The 15,870-nt window shown below is 45.0% G+C and overlaps 1 protein-coding gene across 1 annotated transcript in view; it reads left to right on the top strand.

The window, feature by feature from the left end:
• Positions 1-15,870, top strand: part of NDRG3 (NDRG family member 3) — a 127,116-nt gene that overhangs the window by 94,019 nt on the left and 17,227 nt on the right. Inside the window, exons 12-13 of the mRNA XM_033186334.1 lie at positions 15,520-15,585; positions 15,708-15,759. Coding sequence (XP_033042225.1) covers positions 15,520-15,585; positions 15,708-15,759 — 118 coding nt within the window. The remainder of the gene's footprint in view (positions 1-15,519; positions 15,586-15,707; positions 15,760-15,870) is intronic.

Below are 15,870 nucleotides of genomic sequence, written 5' to 3'. Positions count from 1 at the left end.
GAGATCACACCATTGCACTCCAGCCTGGGTGACAAGAGTGAAACTGTCTCAAAAAAAAAAGAAAAAAAATTTACAATTTAACAGTAGTTCTAAACTGTACTTTAGTAACCTATTATGTGAATACGCAGAACGAGTTGTTTCTGTTATTTGGATCTTATGAGTAAAGCTGCTGTGCATATTCCTTATGTTTTTCAGTAGAGATACACATTTATTTCTTTTGGGTTTATACCTAGGAGTGAAATTGCTGAGTCATAGGGCAGTTGTATGTTTAGCTTTAGTAGATATTGTCAAACAATTTTCCAAAGTATTTGACCAAGGCCAGGCATGATAACTCACTCCTGTAATCCCAGCACTTTGGGAAGCCGAGGTGGGCGGATCACCTGAGATCAGGAATTCAAGACTAGCCTGGCCAACATGGCAAAACCCTGTCTCTACTAAAAATACGAAAATTAGCCAGGTGTGGGGCATGGTGGTACACATCTGTAAACCCAGCTACTCAGGAGGCTGAGGCAGGAGAATTGCTTGAACCCAGGAGGTGGAGTTTGTGGTAAGCTGAGATCGTGCCACTGCATGTCAGCCTGGGCAACAGAGTGAGACTCTGTCTCAAAAAATATAAAAATAAAATAAATGAAAATGTCTTCAAAGTATTTGACCATTTACAAACCAGCAGTGCATGAAAGTTTCAGTTGCTCCACATCACCAACATTTGATATTATAAGTACTTTTAATTTTAGTAAACAACAAGCAGTTTTATTTGTAATATTAGTTTGTTTTTATGTTTTCCATTACCAAAATAGTTTTCATCATTAAAATAAGAATTTTTAATTATATCATCTTTTAATTTTTTTTTTTTTTTTTTTTTTTGAGATGGATCTCGTTCTGCCGCCTGGGCTGGAGTGCAGTGGCCGGATCTCAGCTCACTTCAGTTCACTGCAAGCTCCGCCTCCCGGGTTCACGCCATTCTCCTGCCTCAGCCTCCCGAGTAGCTGGGACTACAGGCGCCCGCCACCACGCCCAGCTAGTTTTTTTGTATTTTTTAGTAGAGACGGGGTTTCACCGTGTTAGTCAGGATAGTCTCGATCTCCTGACCTCGTGATCCACCCATCTCGGCCTCCCAAAGTGCTGGGATTACAGGCTTGAGCCACCGCACCCGGCCATAATCTTTTAAATTTTAAGTTATGCTTATAGATAGATAATCCTGTTTGTTGTTGTTGTTGTTTATTTGAGACGGAGTCTCCCTTTGTTGCCCAGGATGGAGTGCAGTGGCATGATCTCGGCTCACTGCAACCTCTGCCTCCCAGGTTCAAGCAACTCTCAGCCTCAGCCTCCCGAGTAGCTGGGATCACAGGCACCCACCACCATGCTTGGCTAATTTTTGTATTTTTAGTAGAGATGGTGTTTCACCATCTTGGCCAGGCTGGTCTTGAACTCCTGACCTTGTGATCCACCTGCCTCAGCCTTCCGAAGTGCTGGGATTACAGATGTGAGCTACTGCCCCCGGCCAATCCTGGGTTTTAATTTGCATCTCCCTAAGGGGCAGTGATGTCAAGCATCTTTTCTTGAATATCCTCTTGTGAAGTGTTTGTTAAAGTCTTTTGCCCTCACTCTTATTCCGCTTCCACTTTAAAAAATATTCTGGCCTGTAATCCCAGCACTTTGGGAAGCCGAGGTGGGCGGATCACCTGAGATCAGGAATTCAAGACTAGCCTGGCCAACATGGCAAAACCCTGTCTCTACTAAAAATACGAAAATTAGCCAGGTGTGGGGCATGGTGGTACACATCTGTAAACCCAGCTACTCAGGAGGCTGAGGCAGGAGAATTGCTTGAACCCAGGAGGTGGAGTTTGTGGTAAGCTGAGATCGTGCCACTGCATGTCAGCCTGGGCAACAGAGTGAGACTCTGTCTCAAAAAATATAAAAATAAAATAAATGAAAATGTCTTCAAAGTATTTGACCATTTACAAACCAGCAGTGCATGAAAGTTTCAGTTGCTCCACATCACCAACATTTGATATTATAAGTACTTTTAATTTTAGTAAACAACAAGCAGTTTTATTTGTAATATTAGTTTGTTTTTATGTTTTCCATTACCAAAATAGTTTTCATCATTAAAATAAGAATTTTTAATTATATCATCTTTTAATTTTTTTTTTTTTTTTTTTTTTTGAGATGGATCTCGTTCTGCCGCCTGGGCTGGAGTGCAGTGGCCGGATCTCAGCTCACTTCAGTTCACTGCAAGCTCCGCCTCCCGGGTTCACGCCATTCTCCTGCCTCAGCCTCCCGAGTAGCTGGGACTACAGGCGCCCGCCACCACGCCCAGCTAGTTTTTTTGTATTTTTTAGTAGAGACGGGGTTTCACCGTGTTAGTCAGGATAGTCTCGATCTCCTGACCTCGTGATCCACCCATCTCGGCCTCCCAAAGTGCTGGGATTACAGGCTTGAGCCACCGCACCCGCCATAATCTTTTAAATTTTAAGTTATGCTTATAGATAGATAATCCTGTTTGTTGTTGTTGTTGTTTATTTGAGACGGAGTCTCCCTTTGTTGCCCAGGATGGAGTGCAGTGGCATGATCTCGGCTCACTGCAACCTCTGCCTCCCAGGTTCAAGCAACTCTCAGCCTCAGCCTCCCGAGTAGCTGGGATCACAGGCACCCACCACCATGCTTGGCTAATTTTTGTATTTTTAGTAGAGATGGTGTTTCACCATCTTGGCCAGGCTGGTCTTGAACTCCTGACCTTGTGATCCACCTGCCTCAGCCTTCCGAAGTGCTGGGATTACAGATGTGAGCTACTGCCCCCGGCCAATCCTGGGTTTTAATTTGCATCTCCCTAAGGGGCAGTGATGTCAAGCATCTTTTCTTGAATATCCTCTTGTGAAGTGTTTGTTAAAGTCTTTTGCCCTCACTCTTATTCCGCTTCCACTTTAAAAAATATTCTGGCCTGTAATCCCAGCACTTTGGGAGGCCGAGACGGGCGGATCACGAGGTCAGGAGATCGAGACCATCCTGAGACCATCCTGGCTAACACGGTGAAACCCCATCTCTACTAAAAATACAAAAAACTAGCCGGGCGAGGTGGCGGGCGCCTGTAGTCCCAGCTACTCCGGAGGCTGAGGCAGGAGAATGGCGTAAAACCCGGGAGGCGGAGCTTGCAGTGAGCTGAGATCCGGCCACTGCACTCCAGCCCGGACGAAAGAGCAAGACTTTTTGAGCAAGTCTCAAAAAAAAAAAAAAAAAAAAAAAAAAAAAAAAAAAAAAAAAAATATTCTGCATGTGAGTCCTGGGTGCATGTATCTCAAATAGCTTCTCCTATAGTTTGCATTTTCACTTTCTTACTGAATGAAATGAATGAATCACTCTACAGTGAACCCCAACACCTTATCTTTGCTACAGATTCCAAAGACATGTGAATTGCTGATGTTTGCTAACTGAAAAAGGAAGGAATGTAACCTCTAAAATCCATTCAAGGAGATAGGAAACTAAAGGGAAATGCTAATGACTTTACAAATATAAGCACTCCCAGTCCCAGCCCCAAACCAGAGTAAAAAATGGGTGATTCTTTTGGGAGAGGACATTTTTTAAAAAGAAAAAAGTGGGAATAAAGAAAAAATTATATCCCTCGTGTTATGGGATCTCTGGGGTGTCTAGCCAGAAACTTCTGTGGCCATAGCGCCTTTGCCCGAGTTCCTGTCCTGCATGCAGGAAGAATGAGGTACACAAATAAGGAAGGGTGAAGAAGAGTTTTATTTAGTGTTAGAACAGCTCAGAGGAATGGGTAGCTCCTCTCTGTAGGCAGGTCGTCCAGTCGAGTTTTCAGCGTTTGGCAGATTGGAGGCCCTGGAAAGGGTGGCTTCTTTCCACAGGCAAGTCTTTCCGACTTCTCTGCAGGTCTCTGGAACTCTCAGCAGAGCGAGTAGCTCCTCTCTGACAGCAGGTCGTCTCTGTAGCTCTCAGTGGAGTGTGTATTCCTCTCTGCAGCTGGTTGTCCAGTCTCTCTACCTTCTTCATCCTCTAGCCATCCTGTACCCTGCTCTGGCTGAGCCCAGGGTTTTTATGGATCTCAGAAGGAAGGAAGTGCATGCTGATTGGTCCATGAGAGGCCATGGGCAGGCCAGGAAGAGGTGCCACAAGTCCCCACTCTGGTCTGGGCGACTGGCAATGCAGCCCCCAGCGTTCAGGGCCTCCCTGGCCTGAGGATGGGGCCTTACCAGGAACCCCGCCCCCATCTCTCCAGGATTCTCTCTGTGTCCTGCTTCATTCATGGCCCTGGGGCTTGCAGGGGTCCTTCCTGGGGCACCCAAGGGTGCAGGCTGCAGGGATGCCCTGGTCCTGCGCCTGGGAGTGCGGCTGCAACTGCACCTGGGAGCTCCCAACCCACCAACTCGGAAGGGGCCCAGCTCCCGCCTGCTTCCCGGAACCAGAGGCCGAGGTCTGAAGCCACAGGCGCGTTGGCTGCACCTGCACCTGGGAAGGCAAATCCTCACTGTTCCTGATTCCCCCAAGAGCACAGGGAGGCTGAGATCCACAGCTGCAGTTTGGGCAGCTGTAGCCCTGCCCAGGAGGGCGGGGATCCTGCTTGCTCCATAGAGCAGGAGGCCTGGGTCTGCAGCAACCCAGAAGGGGCGGGACTTCTACCAGCTCCGTGGAGTGTGCAGCCCCAGCCACACGGCATGATGGCAGCAGCCACTGCCATCACTTGCATTCAACTCACCTATGCCTAAAATAATTCAATGTTAGGCCACACACGTGGCTCACGCCCATAATCCAGCACTTTGGGAGGGTGAGGCAGGAGAATCACTTGAACCTGGGAGGCGGAGGTTGCAGTGAGTCAAGATCGTGCCACTGTACTCCAAGCCTGGGCAGCAGACAAGACTGTCTCAAAAAAAAAAAAAAGCCAGTTGTGGTGGCACACATCTGTGGTTCCAGCTACTCGGTAAGCTGAGGTGGGAAGAATGCTTGAACCCAGCAGGTCGAGGCTGTAGTGAGCCATGATCATGCCACTGGACTCCAGCCTGGGTGACAGAGACAGACCCTGTCTCGAAAAAAAAAAAGAATCTGGCTGGGCATGGTGACTCATGCCTGTACTCATGGCACTTTGGGAGGCCAAGGCAGGAGGATCGCTTGAGTCCAGGAGTTTAAGACCAGCCCCGTCAACAGAACAAGACTTTGTCTCTACAAAAATGTAAAAGGTGGTACATGCTTGTAGTCCCAGCTACTCGGTAGGCTGAAGGGAAGGGAAAGGATTTCTTTTTTTTTTTTTTTTTTTTTTCTGAGACGGAGTCTCGCTCTGTCGCCCAGGCTGGAGTGCAGTGGCCGGATCTCAGCTCACTGCAAGCTCCGCCTCCCGGGTTTATGCCATTCTCCTGTCTCAGCCTCCTGAGTAGCTGGGACTACAGGCGCCCACCACCTCGCCCGGCTAGTTTTTTGTATTTTTAGTAGAGACGGGGTTTCACCGTGTTAGCCAGGATGGTCTCGATCTCCTGACCTCGTGATCCGCCCGTCTCGGCCTCCCAAAGTGCTGGGATTACAGGCTTGAGCCACCGCGCCTGGCCAGGGAAAGGATTTCTTGAACCCAGGTGTTCAGGGCTGCAGTGAGCCATGATCATGCTACTGCAGTCCTGCCTGGGCGACAGAGAGAGACCTTATCTTAAAAAAAAAAAAAAAAGCTTTATTGATACTCAAACCATGAGATTCAATAAGTCGATATCTAGCAACTTTTTTGAAAGGTAGTTAGTGATCTTTAAAAAGATTTAAAGAGGGCAGAGCGTGATGGCTCACTCCTGTAATCCCAGCACTTTGGGAGGTCGAGGTGGGCAGATCACCTGAGGTCAGGAGTTCGAGACCAGCCTGACCAACATGGTGAAACCCCGTCTCTACTAAAAATACAAAAATTAGCTGGACATGGTGGCACACACCTATATTCCCAGCTACTGGGGAGGCTGAGGCAGGAGAATCACTTGAACCCAGGAGGCAAAGTTTGCAGTGAGCCAAGATTGTACCACTGCATTCCATCCAGCCTGGGTGACTCAGCGAGACTTCATCTCAAAAAACAAGCAAACAAACAAAAGGAGTTAAAGAGATGGATAATAATTTTTTTTTTAATGTAACACCTATATAGTGCTTACTGTGTACCAGGTACTGTTCTAAAATTTTTTTTTTTTTTTGAGAAGGAGTTTCGCTCTTGTTGCCCAGGCTGGAGTGTGCAATGGCATGATCTCAGCTCACTGTACTCTCTGTCTCCCGGGTTCAAGTGATTCTCCTGCCTCAGCCTCCTGCGTAGCCAGGATTACAGATGCATGCCACCACGCCCAGCTAATTTTTGTATTTTTAGTAGAGACAGGGTTTCACCATGTTGGTCAGGCTGGTCTCTAACTCCTGACTTCATGATCTGCCTGTCTCAGCTTCCCAAAGTGCTGGGATTACAGGCGTGAGCCCCCGCGCCCAGCCAAATGTTTTAGATATACTTAACCTTTTCATCCTCAGGACAATCCATTGGTACTATTACTATCCCACAGAGAAATTATTTGCTTAAAATTACATTGCTAGTAAGAGGGTTGCAGACCCAGAATATTCATTAAAGCATTGTTTTAATGCTTTAAAGCATTCATTAAAGTGGGCGGATCACTTGAGGTCAGGAGTTCAAGACCAGCCTGGCCACCTGGCCAACATGGTGAAGTCCATCTCTACTAAAAATACAGAAACATAGCCAGGTGTGGTGGTGCACACCTGTGGTCTCAGCTACTTGGGAGCTGAGGTTGGAGAGCCATTTGAACCTGGGAGGTGAAGGTTGCAGTGAGCCTGGATTGCGCCACTTCACTCCAGCCTGGGTGACGGAACAAGAGAACAAGACCCGGTCTCAAAGAAAAAAAGAAAAGAAAACAAACAAATGTTTTCTTTTGTATTGTTTTTTCATAATTTTCTGTGATAAGCATATTTTTATTAAAACTGTTAAAATATTCTAGTCACCAGCAAACTGCACTCTAAATATCCATTTCTTCCTATGTTTACATTTTTGAGAAATGAGGTATTTCTTAGCTAAAACACATTAACAGTACTATCGCCAGATGCTGTGGAAATCCTTCTCACAACCTGGCTTTTTTAAAATTTGTCCTGGTTGGGTGCAGTGTTTCACACTGCTAATCCCAGCACTTTGGGAGGGTGAGGCAGGAGCATTGCTTGAGCTCAGGAGTTCAGGACTACCCTGGGCAACATAGTGAGACCTTGTCACTATAAAAAATTTAAAAATTGGCCGGGCGCGGTGGCTCAAGCCTGTAATCCCAGCACTTTGGGAGGCCGAGACGGGCGGATCACGAGGTCAGGAGATCGAGACCATCCTGGCTAACACGGTGAAACCCCGTCTCTACTAAAAATACAAAAAAAACTAGCGGGCGAGGTGGCGGGCGCCTGTAGTCCCAGCTACTCAGGAGGCTGAGGCAGGAGAATGGCGTAAACCTGGGAGACGGAGCTTGCAGTGAGCTGAGATCCGGCCACTGCACTCCAGTCCGGGCGACAGAGCGAGACTCTGCCTCAAAAAAAAAAAAAAAAAAAAAAAAAAAAAAATTTAAAAATTAGCCTGGTGTGGTGGTGCGTACCTGTAGTCCCAGCTACTTGGGTGGCTGAGGCCAGAAGATGTTTGAGCCTGGGAGGTCAAGGCTGCAGTGAGCTATGATGGCGCCACTGCACTCCAGCCTGGGTGACAGAGCAAGACCCTGTCAGTCAATCAACCAAATGTGTCCTAATTCTTACTTAGTATGTGGGTACAATTTTTTTTTTTTTTTTTAGACGGAGTCTTGCTCTGTTGCCAAGGCTGGAGTGCAGTGGCACGATCTCAGCTCGCTGCAACCTCCACCTCCTGGGGTCAAGTGATTCTCCTTCCTTAGCCTTCCGAGTATCTGGGACTACAGGCGCGTGCCACCACGCCTGACTAATTTGTATATTTTTAGTAGAGATGGGCTTTCACCATGTTGGTCAGCCTGGTCTCAAACTCCTAACTTCAGGTGATCCGCTGTCCTTGGCCTCCCAAAGTGCTGGGATTACAGGTGTGAGCCACCACGCCCGGCCTGATTTTCTAGTTCATAACCTGTGCATCACTGATAACCTATGCAAAGATTTCGGGACTTCTTTCTGGGACTATATGATCCTACTCCAGGCATAGCCATGTCTGTCTCCCTTAGCGCCTCTTCTCCATGCCTACCCCCAATTCAGTACTTCACCCCTGATCAGCAGTACGAGTTCAGCATAAAACCAAGGAAGAAGGCTTAACGGGAATCAGCAACATAATTTGAGTTAGAAATTTTTCTGAAAATAGACTACAGTATGCGGATTTACACAGATTGCTGCATTTATTAGACTGTGAGATGCATCATTTTGAAATGGGAAAAATTAGGAGAAAAAATGTTTAAAACTCAAGAACTGTTCTGTAAAACTCTCAAGTTCTGTAAACAACTCATTTCCTCCTACTTCCTGAAATGAAGATAGCAAAAACTGGAAGAAAGAGAAAAAAGTTGTTTTTGTCTCTTGGAAGTCATGGGAGTGATTGTTAAGTTAGTCCTTATCAACCATAAGTCCAGTGTAAATATGGAAATACAGACAGGAATAAAATATCAAACAGCCATGAGGTCTAGGTCTCAGGCTTTCAAAGAAGGAATGTTCAGTGTCTCTTCCAGTCCCCTATTTCACAGCAGGCTTTATTATCACCCTGGAAAGGAGACAGTTTTTTCTGACTTGTTTCTCGTCTCTGTGTTTCTTTGAAACCATGAAAATGTATAACACTGAATTGTGGGGTTTTTCTCTTTTTTTTTGAGACGGAGTCTCACTCTGTTGCCCAGGCTGGAGTGCAGTGGCACAATCTCGGCTCACTGCAAGCTCCGCCTCCCGGGTTCATGCCATTCTCCTGCTTCAGCCTCCCAAGTAGCTGGAACTACAGGCACCTGCCACCACGCCCGGCTAACTTTTTTGTATTTTTAGTAGAGAGGGGGTTTCACCGTGTTAGCCAGGATGGTCTCGATCTCCTGACCATGGTCTGCCCATCTTAGCCTCCCAAAGTGCTGGGATTACAGGTGTGAGCCACCGTGCCCGGCCAAGGGTTTTTCATTTGTTTTTTAAGAGATAACATATATAATAAAGTGCACTCATTTTAATTGGGTAGCTTGATAAATTTTTGCATATGCTTACATTCTTAACACAGAGTTTTTACCTTTTCAGCTCTCTGGCCTGACAACCAATGTTGTGGACATTATTTTGGCTCATCACTTTGGGCCGGTAAGTACCTGTTCCACCCAGAAGAGCTGTGTTTATTGGTTTCCATGCAAATTCTTATTTTACCTCAGGAAAGAAGGGTTGCCTTAGAATTTACCTGACCCTAGTAAATAACAGTTCTAATGTAGTCTGAAAGGCATGTGGCCCTGCAAAGGTGAATCTTTAACCCATTGCCACATGGCAGTTGACATGTGGAGCTATGAGAGAAGATAGCATCTCCTGCTACCTGTTCCTGTAAGTAGCATGCCATCTGTTAATGTTTGACATCACGTGCCTCCCCAGACATCTTTAGAGCCATTAGGAGGTCTGGGAAAGGCTTCATAGAAACAGAAATTTCAGGGGGGAAAACCGTGATATAATAGTGCTGAAAGAAGCTTAGAGATTATCTTGTTCACGCCCCGTGTTTTTCAACTGGTGAGGAAACCGAAGTCTTCACAGAAAGTGGCAGTTATCGTGTACATAATTGCTGGGTAGGGGAGGGAGCTTAACTGGTAGGTGAGGGGGACCCTTGAAAGGGAAAAGTGAGTTGGGTGACCGACAAAGGAGTGATGGAGTAAATGAGCAGTGAGGTCAGAGAGCTGTGAGGTGTCTGGAATAGGGAGACGAGAGTGGGTGCTCAATTGTAATCTGCTTATTTTTAAAATACTATCTGAAGGAAAATGGCAGATGGGAAGAAAACTAGCAGTTACCGAGTACTGATTATTTATAAGTACTTTAGATGTGCAAACCAAGTTGTGTTTTACATGGTTCTATTAGTCTGATTTTAAGATAGGGAAACCAAAGACCAGAGAGGCCACATAACTTGCCACCACTGTCCAGATGGTAAGTGTGGAGCTGACATTTGAATCCAGGTCAGGCTAAGTCCAAAGTCCGTAGTCTTTTATTTCATCATATTTTTATCAAAGTTACAAATTCACATATATTTTAGAGTAGAGAAGTTCTACAGGGCTTATTACAAAGAATCTGTCACCTACCCCATATTCTGCTTTTTAGTGGCAACCACTTTAATTCTTCCAGCTGACTCCTTTGGGTTTTGCCTCCATCTTGCCCTCTCTTTAATTGAGGTAATTCTTATACATAGTGTAATACACACATCCTAAGTGCATCTCAGTGACCAGTTACTGATGTATAGTTTCTTGTAACTACCACCCAGAACACAAATAAAACATTTTTATCACCCCACAAAGGTTTACTCATTATCCTTTCCCACTCAATAATTCCCCACCCCAAACAAGGTTTTCACTATTCTGTTACCTCCATAGATTAATTTTGACTGTTCTTAAACTTCATATAAATGGAATAACAGAGTGTTTACTTCTCTGAGTCTGGCTTCTTTTGCTCAACATACTATCTTGAGATTCATCCATGTCATTCCATGTGTCAGTAGTTCATTCTTTTTTATTACTGTGTAGCAGCAGTTCATTGTATTAATATACTACAAATTAGGGGTCGGGCGCAGTGCCTCCTCGTCTGTAATCCAGCACTTTGGGAGGCCGAGGTGGGCAGATCACTTGAGGTCAGGTGTTTGAGACCAGCCCGGCCAACATGGTGAAACTCTATCTCTACTAAAAATACAAAAATTAGCGGGGCGTGGTGGCATATGCCTGTAGTGCCAGCTACCTGGGAGGCTGAGGCAGGTGCCCCATAATGGGACCCTGTCTTTATAAAAATTCAAAAATTGGCCGGGTGCCATGGCTCACACCTGTAATCCCAGCATTTTGGGAGGCCAAGGCAGGTGGATCACCTGAGGTCAGGAGTTTGAGTCTAGCCTGACCAACATGGAGAAACCCTGTCTCTACTAAAAATACAAAATTAGGCTGGGCACGGTGGCTCACACCTGTAATCCCAGCACTTGGGAGGCCCAGGCAGGTGGATCACAAGGTCAGGAGTTCAAGACCAGCCTGGCCAACATGGTGAAACCCCGCCTCTACTAAAAATACAAAAAAATTAGCCAGGTGTGGTGGCACATGCCTGTAGTACCAGCTACTCGGAAGGCTGAGGCAGGAGAATTGCTTGAACCCAGGAAGCAGAGGTTGCAGTGAGCCGGGATTGCACCACTGCACCCCAGCTCTGGGCGACAGAGCAAGACTCCATCTCGGGGGAAAAAAAACAAAAAAAACAAAATTAGCCCGGTGTGGTGGTGCATGCCTGTAATCCCAGCTACTCAGGTGGCTGAGGCAGGAGAATTGCTTGAACCCAGGAGGCGAAGGTTACATTGAGCCAAGATCGCGCCATTGCACTCCAGCCTGGGCAACAAGAGCAAAACTCTGTCTCAAAAAAAAAAAAAAAAAAAATTCAAAAATCAGCTGGGCTTAGTAGCACATGCCTGTGGTCCCAGCTACTTGGGAGGCTGTGATGGGAGGATCACTTGAGCCCAGAGTTTGAGACCGTCCTGGGCAACATAGCAAAAAGAAATACTACTTCATATAGGCCTCTGAGGAGAAAGCTAAGACCAGTATTTAATAATTTCCAAAAAGCAAGAACATCCTCACTATATACAGAGAGTAATATATATATATACACAATTTCTCTATATATAACTATGTATATATAAAACTATGTATCTACATATATATATAAAATATATGTTTAATTTAAAACATATGAGATCACAGTGGATTTTCATAAGACTGAAGAGTTCATTTAAAATTTAAGCATCCAGGCTGGTCTGAAGGTAGGGAATTATCTGAATTGATTGTTCACAGTTAGTTACAGATTGAATTCCCTGTTCTACTCTTTCCCCTTTCTCACTACTGCTCTTGACCAGTCAAAAAGATAATAAGGCCGGGCGCGGTGGCTCAAGCCTGTAATCCCAGCACTTTGGGAGGCCGAGACGGGCGGATTACGAGGTCAGGAGATCAAGACCATCCTGGCTAACACGGTGAAACCCCGTCTCTACTAAAAAAATACAAAAAAACTAGCCGGGCGATGTGGCGGGCACCTGTAGTCCCAGTTACTCGGGAGGCTGAGGCAGGAGAATGGTGTAAACCCGGGAGGCGGAGCTTGCAGTGAGCTGAGATCCGGCCACTGCACTCCAGCCTGGGTGACAGAGTGAGACTCCGTCTCAAAAAAAAAAAAAAAAAAGATAATAAAAATTAAAAATAAATTTTAAAACATGTAAGCAAGTTAATGCTTGTATTACTTTGAAATGGAAGCAAACATGATTTTTAAACATGAATAATGTTCAACTTCACCAATAAGAGAATAAAATTAAAATACGTTTGTACTAGCAAGGATGTGGGAAGACAGGTATTGTAAATAAATGAGATAGCTCTATATATCCAGATAAGGAATGATCTTTACCATACTTTACAAGGGAAAGCAAGTGTAGAACAATGTCTAGAGGACTATAATTTGTGTTTTTAAAAACATGGGAGTCTGTTTATTTGTTTGTTGAGACAGGGCCTTGCTCTGTTGTCCAGGATGGAGTGCAGTGGTGCCATCTTAGTTTGCTACAGCCTCGACCTCCTAGGCTCAAGCCATCCTCCTCCTTCAGCCTCCTGAGTAGCTAGTATTACAGGCATGTACCACCACACTAAGCTAGTTTTAAAATTTTTTGTAGAGATGGGGGTCTCGCTACGTTAGCCCACGCTGGTCTCAAACTCCTGGCCTCAAGAGATCCTCCTGCCTCAGCCTCCCAAAGTGCTGGGATTACAGGCATGAGCCACCACACCTGGCCTATCATTTGGTATTAACTTTTCTTATAATATCTTTAGAATGAGACTGGGGCTCTCACAAACTTTTCTAGTAGTGATTCACGTACCCTTCAGTTTCAGGTAGACTCTTGTCAGTTTCCAACTGTATTCTGGGTTCATTTCATCCACATGGTTGTGAAAATGTGAAGAAAGTTTTTTCATATCCGTGTTTCTCTAACAAGGCTTGGTGGTGAACTTTACACATTGCCCTGGATTAACAGACTTCTTAATTATCCCTGATATTATTTCTTTCCTCCAATGCAAGAATTTTCCTTTCTGCTTAAAACTGCTTAATGATGTATGTGTGTAGCTCAGATGACATCTGAGAAGGCCAGCAACAGAGTGACCATTAAACAGTGGGTGGTGGAGAGGGAGACTTTTCACTGTATAGACCATTTTGTTTCTCTCATATTTTATGCCTTTAAAAGTATTGGTAGTAAGATTAAAATAAATCAGCCAGGCACAGTTGAGTGTGCCTGTTGTCACAGCTCCCCAGGAGGGTGAAGCAGGAGGATCACTTGAGTCCAGGAGTTCCAAGCTGCAGTACCTTATGATAGTGCCTGTGACTGGCCACTGCACTCCAGCCTGAGCAGCATAGTGAGTCCCCGTCTCTGAAATAAAATTTAAAAGATTAAAATAAATAATGAATTACTAAATCAATAAAGTGTCATAAACGCAATGGAATATATAATTATACAGTATATAATATTAAATGGTGGTACATATAGATAGGTAATATGCTGATTATATCATTGAAGATATAGATAAGCTAATTGCACAGATTTATGGTTATTAAAAGAAATGTAGCCAGGTGCAGCAGATCACTTGAGGTCAAGAGTTCAAGACCAGTGTGGCCAACATGGTGAGACCCTGTCTCTACTAAAAATACAAAAAAATTAGCTGAGCGTAGTGATGCATGTCCCTAATCCCAGCTACTCAGGAGGCTGAGGCAGCAGAATCGCTTGAACCCGGGAAGTGGAGGTTGCAGTGAGCTGAGACTGCGCCATTGCTCAGTCTGGGTGACTGAGCAAGACTCCGTCTCATAAAAAAAGAAATGTTACGCTCCATTTGTTTTACACTTTGTGGTTTATATGTTTCTATAACTTTTCTTACTTAATCTTTAAAACAGCCTTGTCAGATAGCTGGTTATTGTCTTCATTTTATAGTATCTCCATTTTTGTGAAGAATGGCAGAACATTAAAAAAACACACAAAGAAATCAGGGTTCAGAGTGATGAGGTGACCTAAGTTCCACAACTAGTACTTGAATCCTTTGCTGCCCTCATCTGACACAGAATATGCACTGAACCAGTCTAATGCAAATCATCAGCCATTCAGCCTATGAGCACATCAGTAGTCCCCAGGCTCTGCCCCAGTTCCCATCATGAGCTGCACGATTTGACTCGTGGTAATGAAAATGCAAACCAAACAAGATGGACTTATTCTGGAGCTCAAAAGCTTGCCCATGTCTTCTTTAAATTGTTCTAGGAAGAGTTACAGGCCAACCTGGACCTGATCCAAGCCTACAGAATGCATATTGCCCAAGACATCAACCAATACAACCTGCAGCTCTTCTTGAATTCCTACAATGGGTATACTTTTTTCCTTTTTCTTCACTTAACTGTAAACAGCTCTAAAAAGAGGAGGGCGGGAGAAGGAGAGAGGACTGTATCTAATCTTGGGATGAGCTTCACTGAGGTGAAAATGTGAGCCCCTTCTGGTTTTCTAGAAACATGGACAAAGATTGAGGAAATGGATCAACTTAACCAAAGTTATACAGCCAGTAAGGGGTGAAGCCAGATTTAGAACCTTGTCTCTCTAGCTCTTTCCTCTATATAACAGAGCCTCCCTATTTTTAGTTGAAATCAGAAAGATTAAACCCTGTGCTAAACTCAGTTACAAGGAAAACACCCCTCCCTCCTCCTCAAAGTGTAAATCATTCTCTTCTCTTAAGGAATTTATTCCTGTAAATTAAACACTTAGGGCCAGGCGCAGTGGCTCACGCCTATAATCCCAGCACTTTGGGAGGCCGAGGCAGGCGGATCTCAAGGTCAGGAGTTCAAGACCAGCCTGGCCAACATAGTGAAACCCCATCTCTACAAAAATACAAAAATTAGCCAGGCATTGTGGCGGGCACCTGTAGTCTCACCTACTTGGGAGGCTGAGGCAGGAGAATCACTTGAACCCGGGAGGCAGAGATTGCAGTGAGTTGAGATCGTGCCACTACACTCCAGCCTGGGTGACAGAGTGAGACTCTGTCTCAAAAAAATAAATTAATTAAACACTTAAGACTTGAGAGTTTCAGTGGTGTTGCTGTTGGGTGTTGAGGCTGTCTCCTTGTAGCATCCCAAAGAATCCTTCAGGGTTAAGCCAGGAGCCTCCTTCCTGCTCCATACCAGATGCCACTGAAGTGGCAACTCAAGAACCAAGTCACAGGCCTCTTCCCTTCTCAGGTGTGAAGAAAAGATAGTTTCACATTCCTTGATAAATTTTGGTGTTTATGACCAGAAAATAACCTGAGTTGCTATGACTTTACCCAAAAAGGGCATTGCTTCTGCTTTTTCTAGACGCAGAGACCTGGAGATCAAAAGACCCATACTGGGCCAAAATGAGAACACATCAAAAACATTAAAGTAAGTTCCTCAGTTTCCTCAGCTGACTTGCCAAATATCTTTGCCTTTCATAGACTAATTTGGTGTTCAGTGGAATTTATGTGCCTGTTTGCTGAGTGACACCTCTTACTTTGCCTACCTAGGTGTTCTACTTTACTGGTGGTAGGGGACAATTCGCCTGCAGTTGAGGCTGTGGTAAGTATATCCTCATGCTGTGAAGATGAATGAGATCAAAATGTAATAAGACGTATAGGCCGGGTGCAGTGACTTACGCCTGTATTCCCAACACTTTGGGAGGCTGAGGCA

Source organism: Trachypithecus francoisi, unplaced genomic scaffold, assembly GCF_009764315.1.
Source record: "Trachypithecus francoisi isolate TF-2019V2 unplaced genomic scaffold, Tfra_2.0 Lachesis_group21, whole genome shotgun sequence".
Lineage (NCBI taxonomy): Eukaryota > Metazoa > Chordata > Mammalia > Primates > Cercopithecidae > Trachypithecus > Trachypithecus francoisi.
Note: the sequence above shows the minus strand (reverse complement) of the source record. Positions and strands in the feature narration are given on the sequence as shown.